Consider the following 14,746-nt stretch of genomic DNA (forward strand, 5'->3'; position numbering starts at 1 on the left):
GAAATATGCAAAACAGCTCACTCTCTTCCAGAGCATGGTGCTAAATTTGGCCTTCTCTGGAAAAAGGAGACCAAGTGGCAGCCTGTAGAGGAGGATGAGAGAGCAAGGACGTGATTTATTTGCGCTACTTATTCTTCTGTCCTGATCCCTCCTTCCTACCAGCTTTTGCTGCTCAAAAGCAGAATCACAGTGACAGGTGAAGAAGTGACACAGAACAGACACCAAGGGATCCCTCAGCCAGGCCTGACTCCTTCCCTCTGTGCCCTGCTCAGGCTTGGCAGACAAAGCCATGCCCTCCCATCAGCCTGCCAAGTGAACTCCACTCCAGGATATTCCCACCTGACTACTGGATAGTTGTGACTGCTACAAAACTGAACAAGCCCCCAGAGCTGGTTGTATTCACACCAGTCAGCCCAGAGCAACAGCACTGCTGTAGGTCAGGATCGAAACAGCAACTCAGAGTGAAGGTGCTGGACCCTGTTATCACTTCCCAGCACTGCCCAGGCTCCTGGCCTAACCAGAACCTCTCCTGGATCTATATTGCATCTCTGGCTCTGGGCTGAATGAATAAAACAAGCCTGCCTTCCTTGGCTCTCTGACTTTTGGCATTATGACTCAGAATGCCGTGGTTTACACAGCTCAAAATTGCTGGATGATGCCTGTAAATAGAATATTTTCAATTGGATGTCAAGCCATTTTTCATGTAATAAAGTGAAAATGATAGGATATTAAACTTTTAGGATACAGAAACACACTGTTGTTCTCGAGTTCCCTTTCACGAGCCAATCTTTCCTTCACTAAGGGGACAAGTCCAGAGAATAAGATTTACCATTCCTGCAGTAAGACTAAAACTTGAACATGGTGGTAGCTGGAATTCCACCATCTATCACCATCTTTCTTTTCAAAATGGGAAGCATTCACAAAAAGCTTTTCTCACCATTTAAGGAACATTCTTCTCACTACAGTGTTGCTGCAGACAATTATATTTCTCTACCATATCTTCCTCTTCTTACTGCATTCACATCACTCCTTCCTATCACCCCCTTCTTGTTATTCCAGGGGTGACACTGGAGGGGTTGATGAAATTAATGGTAAGAAAACTGCCCTGTGTGTGGTGTGTGTGTTTTAAGGGCATCTCCACTGGTGGGTGAAGATTTGGATACGTAGTGCAAATATACAAGTTAGACCAGTGATTTTCAAACTCCTGTTCTCAGGTCCTGGGGGCCAAGGAATATTTTCAATAAATCCATGAGAAAATACGCTCCAAAACTCCTAAAAAAAAGAGAAAACTGTCAAAAATCCAGAGCATATCTCTCTAATTCTGTGGACCTCAGGTTTTTTTGTAGGAGAAAATGATGCCAAGTGCTAGGAAGGTGTTTTTTTTCCATATAACTCAACTGTGTTGAAAAGGTGCTAAGGAAGGTCAAACACGAGGAGTCTTCCACTAATTTTAACTAAAATATCTCTTGGGATGTTTTAAAAGTTCTTTCTGTTTTGCAAGCTGCCATCTTCAGGAATCCATGAGCATGGTGACTGTTGGCTGAGGGGTCTGATCCAGAGGAGAGCTCAGCATGCCCAGCTCCTGTGTCAGGAGAAGCCAGTGGGAGGTGACACTTGTCAGCCTCTCAGGATCAGGCCCAGACAGTGGCCCAGCAGCAGGACAGGCCCAGCAGCAGGACAGACGTGTCACACTCAGCAGAGGAGAGCTGTGACATCAGCCATGTGTGCATGGGGAGCACAGTGACAATAATGCAGTGTCACCCAACAGTGCCACGTGTCCTGACTAACTCTGACACTCTGACACTCCCTGGGGCCTGGCAGGGAGCTCATCCCCAGCTCCACAGTGCCCTGGTTGGGAGCAGACCCCCCCGGGCTCACTCACCTGCTCGGCCGTGGCGTGGTAGTGAACTTTGGGGTTGTTGCTGAAAGCTGGTCGGTACTTGTACATGGCAGGGGTGGGGGGGCTGATGAGTTTGGGTGAGAGGCCACCTTCTGCAAAAGAAGAAAAAATGATTAGATTTTAAATTTCTGTTAGAATGGGTGTGGACAGAAAGCTACCATCCATCACTCCTCCCTGTCCGTGGTCCTCCACAAACAGATCTGCTCTGGGAAGAACAGAACCTGCAGTACTTTTATGCAGAATTCCACAAAAATCAAGGAGCCCCTGTGGGAGTAACAGCACATTGCTGCCAGATCAGCAAGGTAATGAGAAGAAGAAACAAGGTATAGTATATTAGGTGGGGTGACATATTTTGGTGAGTAGTAATTTTGCCTAATTTGAAATACTAGATCTTTGGGGCTGAAATCAGCTACTGGATTTATCTGACAAAAAAAAAAGGTTTTTCTAATAGCATCAAGGTGTTAAGTTCACATTTTCAGAAGTTAAATAATTCAGTTTGTAATGCTAATAATTCTGATTCCTTAGTTCAAAATTACATTTTTCATTTAAATATTATCAAAAATTTAAAAAGGGGTTTAAAAGAGTTTATAAACTCTGCAAAACTGATAGAAATATCCAACCTAGGTTTGAATTAACCACTTCAAGCTGACTTTTCTCTCCCTTTCCTGCTGTAAATTCCCCTAGCTTGGAACTCCTATAAACAGAAAAAAACCCTTCACCCAGGTCCCATTAATATTTTGAAAGAATACCACAGGCTTTTTAAATAGGCTGAAATATTTTCTTATTAATAAAAATAAACCACTGATCATGCAACTATACCTTCACTGGCACCCAGCTGCCCTTTTAGCTCCGAGTACTTGCTTGGATCTCCTTTGGGTGGGAGAGGTGGTTGGCCCTCCATACTTTTATCCTCCAGACCTTCCAGGCTAATTTTAGACTGAAAATTATTAAAAAAAAAAATCAATCATTGCATGAAACTTGGTTAAACAACAGCACGTGTCAGAGTGCTGGATGTACCACAGAACAAGAACTACCTATACCTATAAGGACAAGCAGGATTTAGCATCCACTGCAGACCAGGACTGTCACATGTCAAATCAGCACTGTCAGAACAAGCCAGTATAATTTTAACTGCACTGTGCTGGTCTACTTGGCATGCTAAACACCATTATCATCACACTAGTTCATATGTGGTAGAAGACAATGGTGTTTTCTAGCATTTCTCAGCAACTTTCCAGGTAGCTCTCAGCAAGCAACTCTCCAAAGACTGTAAGAAGTAACTATCCACAATAATCTTGCAAGTTGGCTTCTTTTGAATGCACTAAACAAATCCTTCTCTCTATTTCACGCCAGAAGAAAGTGAAGAAAGAAGAGGAGATAAGAGAACTCAGCTTCTGAGTCAATATTCCTTTCACTGGACCACAAGTGTTCCTGCAGCCTGGAAGCTCGGAACGTTCTTTGGAACAGAAAAGCTGACCTGGTGGTACAGGGTTTCATTAAAATTTATTTGAACATCAAGAGATGACAACTGTTGGGACAGAAAATAACCACTGCAAAGCCCAGAGGCTTTCCATTCTAGAGCTGCCTGTTACCCACTGCTCCTGGATCAAGAGCTGCTGCTGCTGAACCTGGGTTACCTTCAGAGGATGAAGTACACGACAAGACTCAACCTCTATCACCTTCTCCAAGAAATACATCATCATCTCAAAGAGATTTGTCAGTGACAGATTCATTCCCATATCCCTTGATGATGCCCAATCCCTGCCCTTCCCAAGCAACTCCTGAAGGCTCCTCACCTTGCTCCGGTTGAGGTTGGCTTGGATCCCATTGTCACTGATCTTCACTGTGATCTGTCGCTCAGACAAGTCAGGTCTGAGGAAAGGAGGCTTCACACTCACAGCTTGCTTCTTCTTGGGCTCCACTACGTACCTGATTCATTGGGCAACAGTCATCATTAAAATAAACAATAATCTAAGAACGAGGTTTAGAGACGAGCAAATCTTCCTGCTTCCAGGGTATGATTTAAGAATGTGTCAGAATCTAGGTAAGCAACCTCCATTTATTTCAACGGATGTGATAATTGAACAGCAGTAAAAAGATCAATGGGGCTTTTTTAGTGAGCAAAATTAAAGGATGCAGTAAGAAAGCACAATTTTTAAAGCACTGGTGGACAAGAGCATGAAGAGAGCAAGAGAGGCCTATCACCAACAGATCTCACCCAGTGAACATGAACCAGCTGCCCTGCAGTGGGAGTCTGTGACTGGGGGAATAAGACCCAGCACGTGGGGAGTTACCATGGAGAAGATGATGTGCTGCCAGTTCTAACTTACCACAAGGTGACTTGTTTCTGAGGCATGTTTAGTGTTCAAATAAATGGAGGTAAAAGAGGCAGACAGGTCTGTAGGAAGCAACAAATCTGAAGGGAAATGGCTGACTTCAGATCTCTAATTTCTTTCCAGTGGAATAGAATTCTGTAAGTGAAAGTGGCCAGTGGCTGTACAATGCCTAAACATCAAGACACACACCAGCTTTCTCTGGTTTTTGTAGTGAACAGAACATTCTAGTACTGATGGCTCAGTGATTTCAATATGCAGGGCAATGTGAACAGGTCTTCACCAAACACTGAAGTCCTGCTTGCTACAATTCTGTGAACAGCCACAGTGATGGTACTTACACCCCTCTCTTAATAGGAGTGTCTCACAGCTTCTAACATCTGGCTCTTCTAATGTATCTTGACCTGATTTTCATGTTTTGATAAGTTTGAGAAGCAGCTACTTCAGTGTCTTTACACTAACACATGTAGCAATCCTTTAGGACTTACCTGTTGCATAATAAAGGGGGGAAAAAAGGCAGATAACAGTGTCAGGGTCTGGAACTGCTCAATACCCTGAAAAGGCTCAAATAAGTCTTGTAGTAAGATTATTAACACGCTTGCAGGCTGGACAGCTCAGCACCCAGGATATTTATAGTCCATCTATCTCCTGCATTAAGATCCTGATTTCAAAATGTGGCACAATAAATCCATTTCCCCAAAAATAGAAAGCCATTAATAAAATCCCAAGTTCCATGATGCAGACCTCATCGATGATCTGTTTTATGATAATGGAAGTGCCAGTGAGATTGAAAACCACAGAAGACTTAAATTAGATTTAAGTCTTAAGAAGAAAGGCTGATTTTAGCTTCCTTCCTTTTCTCCAGCAGACCAGACCTTGAAAGAAGTCGTGTGGGGAATATGACAACATATGGAAACCTCCCTTGTTACTGATATCCACTGGATAAACAAGTTGTTGAAGACAAGGGTATCAGCTCTTGACATAATTTGACATGCTCATTCCAAATAAGTATTTCTGGGATAAGGGTGGTGAATTACATGAAGCAAGCTTGGACAGGTCACAGCCATGCAAGAGGGAAGAGCCACCACAGAACTCTGCCCTTGGCAGTGTTTCGCTTTTGCTCTTATTTCATCAATGATCTTTGGCTTGTGAGCCCAACCGAGCACATTTTCTTCCTCTGTCCCAACAGCTGCTCTACCCCCCTCACTCCCAGCTGCCAGGGTTTCTCCTACCTGGGAGCCAAGGGGCTGCAGAGCACGTGTTCCACATTCCCACAGCAGCCTCGGGTGAAAGGATTCACTCCCCCACGGAATTTCCCTGTCACCTGGAAACACAGTCAGGACAGTGCTCAAACCTCTGGTTATATCAAAGTCATCATCCCACCCTCAGAAAGCCAAGAACAAGTCTGCCTTGCTCTGACCCTTCTGTCCTTCCCAAACGGATCATGTTACTTTGAATGCTGCACTTCCTCTCTCCAGCTCTAACACATCACCTCTGTCAGCTCATTCCAGCCAGGAGGCACTCAAATGAAGATTCTTCCCAAAAGGACAGTGTGCTCAGTGTGACTGGGTTTCAAAGTGCACATGTTCACCTCTCCATGCTGCTCCTGCCTGGATTTGTGCCTGCTCTCAGCCAGACAGCCCATTTCAGCTCCTTTCATTCCCGACACTTCCACTCCCCTGCCTTGGCAAGTCCTCTCCAAACCAACAGGAATGTCAAATCCACGTCTGTAATGCTGGATGAGAGCAATGTTTCCTCTCCCTCAGATCCCCTCCCTAGCAGCAATCAGTACAAACCACTGCTTTGTGCAGGAGGGTGCCAGGAACTCCCCGGTGATTACAATGTTTGCTTGGAAATGAGCACGTTTAATAAAAGCCAAGCCTCGTTAGACTGGAGGGATCCATTCAAGGCTTCACAGGCTTTATAAAGAGTTTGTACTCTACACACAGATACTTGAAAGTAACCATATGGGGACAGATACCAATAAAGCCAGGGAGATTAATAGTGGTTGCCTCTAAAAGCATTACTGTTGCTGTTTGCATGTAAGGCTTTTTAATCAGCTCATAGTTCTGATGGAGCACCGGGTTTACAGAGTACCAGAAATACTTTAATTGCTTTCACATGAAATAACAGCTATTAAGTGACTTTGCAATATATTCTGCTGGCATTGTTGATATAACAAAACTCTTGAAAAGGCCAAGAGAGATATGCTGGAAGTTCTGAGAGTTGGAAGAGCAACCTGATGACTAAAACATGGGCCTGAGCTCTTTGGCACATCTGCATTCAATCCCAGGCTTAAGCTGAATTGTGCCAGATGCTGGCAAAGCATTTTATCTCTCTGTGCCCATTTTCTCAAACACAATATGAAAACAAAATTTCTCTAACTCACAGATTACAGTACTAATTATATCAATTTGGTTTCTAAAGTAGTTTGAAATCCACTGATAGAAAGCAGTCTCAGAAGGAAGGATATTTATTTACTCTATTCAGAAACTAAAAATACCAGGATATAAGCAGATGTTGGACTATGGGTTATTTTGATTCCATAAAAGAATTTCAGAGGCATTCAGAAAGCTCACAAACATCTAAACTCAGGCACCATGCACATTTAAATCACAGTCTGCCTACTATGAATGCTCAGAACAAACTCTGGAATGAACAAATACCAAAAATTTGCAGCAAAAACCCAAAAATGTCTGTGCCACTGGCCTATAAAATGCACTGGGAAAAGAGGACAAGTGAAAAGGAGCATATTGCAACTGGAAAGCTGACAACAAATAACTACCAGTGAAACAAAAGAGAATCAACACTGGCTGTAGGGAAAAAGTGAATGTTTTAGAACAGTGGCAAATCCAGGAGCAGATCTCATATCCATCACTCCTGGTCTGGTGCTCTAATTACTTAGATATACTTCCTTTGAAAGGGACCTGAAGGCTGGGAACATCCATCTTCCAGTTACAGATAGCCACTACATATGACTAAACAGAAATTAAGACCAGATCATATTTAATTTTCAGAATGGCATGGGAAGATAAATTAAATCTCAAGTGGTTTGGTAGCTCAGGAAACCAATCCAAGCTAGGATACATTTTCTAACAGTTGCTTCAATCAAGTTAAATGAGAAATTCTCAACCTTCCCAAATGTTAGTGCAGCCACAAAGACAAGAAGTTAAATTCTAGTTTTTTTGAAGTTAAATTTTTCCTTCTTCCTCAGCCTAAAATTTTCATCTCTGCACAAAGACAAGCCTAAGGCAAACCAGGATTTGGGCCAGGAGTCCAAAATGCCCTGAGTTTCGTGCTACTATTGTAAGCACTATCAAGCCTAATACTTGGCCAAAATCAATTTTAAAATGAAGAGCAGATGATTCTGAGCAGGACAGAGAGAAGCATTTGGAGATGACAGCTATGGGAGCCTGCTTTGTTCAAAGGCCATGTTAGGCAACTGTTCAGGATGACTTCAGACTCCTTGCTTATGTAAACCTCCCCCACTATTGTGGATCAGAGTTTTTATTGTCTCTGGTGGGACAGGACACAATGCCATCTCAGTTTACAGGGCCTGGCCTCAGACAGATGTCTCCAGTGGCAGCCCTGCAGCTCCCATGGCAGGGAGCCAGCAGCCCCCAGCACTGCCAGGACAGCTCAGGGTGAGCTGCAGAGCACCCATGGGTGCAAGGGCAGCAAAAACACACCTGAAAAAGGAACAAACCACAAGGGAAAAGAAGTATGACGGGGCACAAAAGGTGAAAAAAGCCCCGATGTGAGGGGTGCTTTGGAGCTGGAGCTGTGGCAGGGTAAGGAGCCAGAATGCACCCAGCTAATGAGCCTGGGGCACGTGGCTGGAAGGGCTGTGTGAGCTGGCTGGCAGTGCCTGCCCCAGTGCCAAGGGTGCCCTCAGGAGCAGCCGGGACGTGCCACTGACCCCAGCCTGGATCTGTCACCCACACCGAGCCATCCATGTGCACGTGTGGGTCTGATCACCCCACAGGGGCTGTGCATCATGGACACTGCAGGGACTGCAGGGGAGCTCAGGTTTCACAGCCTGTTTGGCACAAGAAGCTGTGTTGGCACTTGGTTTGGAGAAGCAAAACAAGTTGGGCACAATCGCGCTGAGTGTGTGTGTGCTCAGACACAGGACAACAAGAGAGAGACAAAGAGCTAACTCAGACCTTATTATGTGCAGTGTGGGCTTGCTGGGGGAGTTCAAAATATCAGGAGACAGGGCAAAGGCATGATTTAATCTTTTCCTTTCTTTCTTTCACTCAGTCTCATGGATTGTTCAGTCTGACTCATAAAGTTTGAACTTCTGGGGTGGATGGTATTCACCACATAAAACCTATTTCAAGGCCATGAGTGGATTTTAAATGATAAATAAGCCTGGGATGATTCTCTGTGGCTAGAAAGGGGAAATCTTTGCCTGTAGTGCATTAAAAAAAAATCTGAAAATAAAAAAAAATTGGCAATCTTCCTAGATCTTCACAAAAGCTCCAGTAAGAGTGTTACTGCTAAGATTTGGATCATTTTTTTGCTTTACCCAAGCTGACTTGCTGACTTTCCTTCCCAACTCCACAGCTCAGCCACAAACACAGAGAAGGGGTTGCTTCTTACCTGTTCATTGGTTGTGCGCCCTCGGGCCACCAGAACAATGTGGAAGCCAGTGAGACCAATGACTGGGATAAAGAACAACCCAGCCACACACATGACAGCCATCCTGCAGCCAGGAGTTAAAGAAACTGGGATGGCTGAGGGCAAAAGAGGCCGTGAAAGACAGGGAGAGGAAAAGGAGGGAAAAAATCTTGGAAACAAGGAGAATGTCAGAGAGTCACAGAATGGTGTGGGTTGGAAGGGACCTTAAAGATCATCTCATTCCACCCCCTGCCCAGGTTGCTCCAAGCCCTGTCCAACCTGGCCTTGGACACTCCCAGGGATGGGGCAGCCACAGCTTCTCTGGGCAACCTGTTCCAGGGCCTCCCCAGCCTCATAGTGAAGAATTTCTTCCTCATATCTAATCTGTGCCTGCTCTCCTTCAGTTTAAAGCCCCTTGTCCCGTCACTCCAGGCCCTTGACCCAAGTCCCTCCCCAGCTCTCCTGTAGCCCCTTTAAGCACTGAAAGAGTCTCTGACGTCTCCCCAGGGCTTTCTCCAGGCTGGACAACACCAACTCTCTCAGCCTGTCTTTACAGCAGAGGTGCCCCAGCCCTCTGAGCATCCTAGAGGGCTCCTCCAGACTTGTTCCAGCAGGTCCACGTCCTTCTTACACTGGTGCCTCACCTTCAGCAAGGCCAACTAAACTTTATCTCAAGGTGAAGTCCATCTGCTCCTAGTCTGAGTCCTTACCCTTGAGTTAGTAAAAAGTACTGTGAACTCATTGACTCTGGCTCCAACCATCCTGTAAGGAATGCTCTGCACTGCTCCAGTACGAGCAGTGACACCCCTCAGAGCACTACACCAGCAGGCAGGGGCTGCTCCCAGAGCAAACTCTGCTCTAGAATACAGTGACAGAGTTTTAAACACAGTAAACAGCACCCAGCAGCTCTGAGTCACACCTGACTGTGAGTAAAATTCAGGGAGGCAGCACATCCTTCTGCTGGGTTGTCACGACAAAGACTGAGACACACAAAAGGTCAGCCACAGTTTCTGGAGTAAAGGAGGTGAACACAGCACCATGGGGACAGAGGAAAACCTGCACTGGGGGGTCAGGAGAGGCCCCAGCAGCTCCAGGAGGACAAATCCTCACATTCTTTCTTTCACATTTTCCTCAGTCACCCTGAGTCTTGGAAGGCCAGAAAGAAGGATACGTGATGGTGGTGTGGGCTGCTCCCAGCCTCTCCATGTGGTTCAGCACGAAGATGAGCCCGAAGGTGAACACTCCAACCATGTGTGTACTTAGGGACAGCAAGAAGAGAAAAAAATAGCGGTAGTTCCTCCGTCCTATGCAATTGTTGACCCACGGGCAGTGATGGTCAAAGTCCTTGTAAAGAAAGGGAGACACAGGGAAAAATATCCAAACAGTGAAAGAAAATACATTGTCTTAGAGATGAATCTAAACCACTGTCATGTAAAATTACATCAGACTAGTTCTGCAGCTTTACAAAATGCTTGACTATCTTTGTAAGACTCTTTTTAGGAACAAGTTGTTTCTCTGTCTATGGATGGAGAGGTACTTGAGTGTTTATGAGGTTTGAAGAGAGGATATATATAAAAAAAGACAGTCTATTTATCTGCTAGCAGCAGAAGCCCTAATTTTTTATCATCCTTAGCATGAGTCAATTCCAATGAAGTTATTATAACCTGGAATGGTTTCAAGATGCAATACTGCTGCAGAATTCCCTGCCCCACATTTCAGTATTTATATATCACTGAATTAATCCACTCTCAACAATGGACATCACCAAATATACCTTTTTACCAAGCAGATCCACAAAGAAAAGCAACAGCTGGATCAGACACAGGCAAAGTCCTGCACAGGTTCATTTACAGTTATGAACCCAAACCTGACTATTTGTCTCAGTCAAAAGACCAAATGCCTTTTAATAGGAGATTTAATAATGAGGGCAAGCCAGAGACACCTTTCAGGGGCCTTTACAGAGTTCTGTAAGCATGTAAATCCACTGCCTTCAATGGGATTATTCTTGACGTGAGGACAAGATCAGGTGCAAGAAATAACCCCTTCTCACCTCTGTGTTCTGCAGAACAGACATGACACACTCCCTGCATCAGCAAGAGAACTGTTTATTTGCTTTGTGGTAATGCTGTTTTTAAACACTGCTCAATGATGGTTTGATATTTCTAAGTTTTGCACAATGTATTTACCAAAAATTTACAAAATACAAGAAAATGGATTAGAGCTTTCTCAAAGCACATTAAAAATGGCAGGGGCAATTTAATAAATATCATTTCAGGCTGTATCTGAAATGCTGACGTAGCATCTGTCAGTTAAGCAAATCTGGTTGTATGCAGCCCAAAATACCTCTGGAGTATGAAACTATAAGTACCCACTGCAAACATTTCAGTAAAGAAAACAAAAATCGACTACTTTCGTCACAGATCCATTTTTGGCTCCCTCTGGTAACAGCAGGCTTCAGGCTTTTAACTGGTTTTGTTTCTGCAAGTGTTGTCTGCTTTTGTTGTTTATGCATTTTTATCAAATTAGTTCAAAAGTTTTATATTTGGGAAAAGAATTTTTAATGTACATTCTAGGCTGAGTGAAAACACGAGAATTACAACCCTGAGTGGGAACATCAGCAGAGAACATCTGTGGGAACATCAGCAGAGAGGCTCCTACTACTGTCTCAGTGCTGGCCTAAAATAGACAGGTGAGTGGAAAATAAGCATCACAAGAATCAATAAAACATGCTGTTTAAGACCATGATTTATTGATTCAGAAGTCATTAATGCTTTTTGCCTATATTCCTCCACGTCAGTCATAATTTAATTACAAGCAGAGCTTCTTACTTGTGCCCCAGAATAGCAGGGAATGTTCAACTGACCTGACTATCAATAGAATTTCTGGAGGGCTACCCAGAGTCACCTTGCCTTCTGCTATTTTCTGCAGGTTCCCTTTGGATTCTCTCCCACGTTCATTGCTGCTGCAGAACTGACTCCATGGAGGCTTTATGGCAGCATGAAACTTAAGTGTTTATACCACTGAGTTTTGAGTAATCTTTTCCCCAGAAAACTTCATTTGTTGCACATGAATTTTTATGCCCAGCCACTGGGGAAGGCGGAAGAAAGAAATTCCACGGGACAACTGAGAATTTACCATCATCTAAACAATCCTCAGGATCTAGAATCAGTGAGAACATTTCTGTTTTAAAACCAGGAATATATGATCCAGGTTTTCTACAAAAAATTCACAGCAGCCTAAACAAATTGTGTGTCACCACTTATGAATAGCTGTGGCTATTCCCCTCTGCCCAGGGACCTTGGCAGCCCTTACTCTCAGCCTTCTGAAAATCCCACATCCTTCCAAAGCCTTTCAGAACAGGACAGCCCTGTCCTATTTATCGATGGTTCCCAGGCACAGCACTGCTTCCAGATAATTATAACTTAGATATATATTGCCCTGAAGGGGAAACTGACTGACACAAGATAAATCCAGGCAGCCTTTCTCTCACATGTAACTGGCTGCTTTCTTTGGGACTATTCCCTCGCTTATGGCAAAGAGGATTAGGACAAAGGTAGTGTGTACAGCATTCCAGCTGACTCGGGGATTTTTTCCTTCTCTGATTAGTAATTCCTTTCATTTTAATGGCACGGCTGAATATATTTTAGACATATTAAAGATTTCATCTTTCTATTGAAAAAAAAAATAGACCTTGCAGCAGAAATGATCCTTAAGAAGTGAAATTTTTAGCTCAGCAATAAAAAGTGTCCCCTGGCAATACACTGCAGTGAGCACAGTGCTCTGTACTTACATGTTTGGGAGATTCTGTGGCCCAGAAGCACATTTACTGTTGGGGGTTATTTTTTAAAAATCCCTGTGACTCACCCAGACCTTAAGGGTATCGAAAATCAGGAAAGTCCCATAATTCAGAGCAACCAACATTAGAAACATGAATGAGTTCATAGTCTGAGCTGGGGTGTTGAAACAATGGGCTCCTTCCAGGGACTGGAGAACCACTCCCTGAATCCTGAGTTTGGTTTTCCTAAAGCTCACACACCGTTCTTGCTTCTCTGTTTGTCCACTAATGCAGTCACCAGTTTGCTCCAAATCCAATGATGAGCCCTAAGCTCACACACGACAAGTTACAAAGGTTCACCCTGAATTTCCTGCTCTCCTGAACTCTGCCTCTGAACTGACTCTCCCACTCACCCCTTGTTTTACACCCACAGTCCCATGGCTACTTCAAGGAAGACACAGCCAGCATTATAAACGTTCATTCTGATTCCCCCCGGTGACCAAGGTGCCATCAAGCTGTGCGTGTAGCACACACAACTGAGGGCTGGGTTTCAGAGGGCACCACCCAGGAGGAGTCCAGCAACAAGTACAGCTGTGAACCTCCAAGAAGTGGGATGCTGTGGGAAGCCCCAGCTGCAGTGCCCAGGGTTCCCAGGGCGTTACCTCGACGCAGTTGTCGCAGACGCTGCAGTGGGAGCAGCGCGGGGGGCGGTAGAAGTGGCAGGTCGCGCACCACTTCATCCGAACTTGGATCCCTTTGATCTCCACGTTCTTGTACAGCGGAGCTCGGAAGTCGTCGTCTTTGTCCTCATCTTCATCTGCTGCTCAAGGCAAAACTAAAAGTTAGTGGGAATAAAAGAGAGCAAAGAGAAAAGAGCTCATCCTGTCGGTAGCCTGGGTGCAGGGGCACTGCACGGGCTCTGTGGGTTGTCAGAGCAATCCCAGAGTGGGCAGTGATGGGCTGTCAGAACACTCCAGTGAGCAGGGCTCGTGTGGGCACCTCCCCGGGGGGCTGTGCAGCCTGACCACCAGTCCCTGGGCAGAGAGAGGTGTCTGAGTCCTGTCTTAGCCAGCATTTACAACCTGAATGAGTAAGATGAGGTGCAGCACAGAGTCAAGGAAGGGGCAGAAATCACCCCAGCCCTGGTTGTGAGAAGTTCTGCTGCATCCATTTGGGATTAATTCAATGCCAGCCTACGTGCCACCTCATCAGCACATAATGGGAAATAAATTACAGAGGCAAATATCAGAAGAATGTTGTGCTAGCCCAAACCCCCAAAACCAACCCAGATGACCTTCAATCATCCCAAAGACCTGTTGTTCCAGGCAGTCTGAGGCCACAGTGGGATAGCCACGTGCCCATGAAAAGTCCTTGCATCAGTGCTTACCCCTGTACAGCAAGGCCTGTGCTCCCCTCCACACTGCCCACCTGGAACACTCGTGCTTTAGGAACAGGAAGGAACTGGGAAGATCCCACCTCTCTCAAAGGCAGCACAGTTTACTGATCTGAGCACAGCACTGGCATTCAGGAACTCCTGTATTTTAATTTTCTCCCCCTGTGGCCCTGAGCCACTCATTTAGCCTCTCTTTGCCATTAGTAAGATGAGGATGACAATATCACAGTCACCTCATTAGGGACAATGCAGAGGGCACATGGTTTATCATCTCAGCCAAGCACTGCCCTGTTTAAGAAAAGAGTCCATTTAAAAGTAAATGCACAAAATAAAAGATTGTCTGTAATAGACAAATATTGGGAAGAAGATAAAAAATATGAGAATGATGTTCATGAAAGTTCATCTTTTATTTTAGATTCCTGTGATCTTTATTTGTTTCCTCTTGACAGAGAAAATCTAAGAAGCTCACTTCTATTTAACACCTGGTTAAACATTATAGTGCAGCTGGCATTGGTTGACTGGCTCCAAATTAGGTGGAATTTGATAATATTGTCCCAGCGGGGCATCAATTACTGTCACTCAGTTCTATATTAAATCTTCTCTAGATGTGTTATCGTGATCCAATTTCCATTGACTTCAGAGGGAATTTCTCCCTTCACTGAGACGAGCTTGGGATCTGGCTCAGCTACAGTATTTATCTTGCAGGAGTATTCTCTGGATTA

The 14,746-nt window shown here is 44.6% G+C and overlaps 1 protein-coding gene across 7 annotated transcripts in view; it reads right to left on the minus strand.

Moving 5' to 3' along the window:
• Positions 1–14,746, minus strand: part of ZDHHC8 (zinc finger DHHC-type containing 8) — a 109,467-nt gene that overhangs the window by 10,510 nt on the left and 84,211 nt on the right. For all 7 annotated transcript variants that reach the window (XR_003535171.1, XR_003535170.1, XM_027689302.1 and 4 more), the window contains exons 3-9: positions 13,294–13,451; positions 10,028–10,200; positions 8,839–8,941; positions 5,466–5,557; positions 3,697–3,829; positions 2,720–2,837; positions 1,883–1,992 (exon numbers count right to left, since the gene is read on the minus strand). Coding sequence is in view for 5 of the 7 variants with exons in the window: in XM_027689302.1 (XP_027545103.1) it covers positions 1,883–1,992; positions 2,720–2,837; positions 3,697–3,829; positions 5,466–5,557; positions 8,839–8,941; positions 10,028–10,200; positions 13,294–13,451 (887 nt within the window). In the remaining 2 variants the exon portion in view is untranslated. The remainder of the gene's footprint in view (positions 1–1,882; positions 1,993–2,719; positions 2,838–3,696; positions 3,830–5,465; positions 5,558–8,838; positions 8,942–10,027; positions 10,201–13,293; positions 13,452–14,746) is intronic.

Source organism: Neopelma chrysocephalum, unplaced genomic scaffold (assembly GCF_003984885.1).
Source record: "Neopelma chrysocephalum unplaced genomic scaffold, ASM398488v2 Primary Assembly neopelma1_77, whole genome shotgun sequence".
NCBI classification, from domain to species: Eukaryota; Metazoa; Chordata; class Aves; order Passeriformes; family Pipridae; genus Neopelma; species Neopelma chrysocephalum.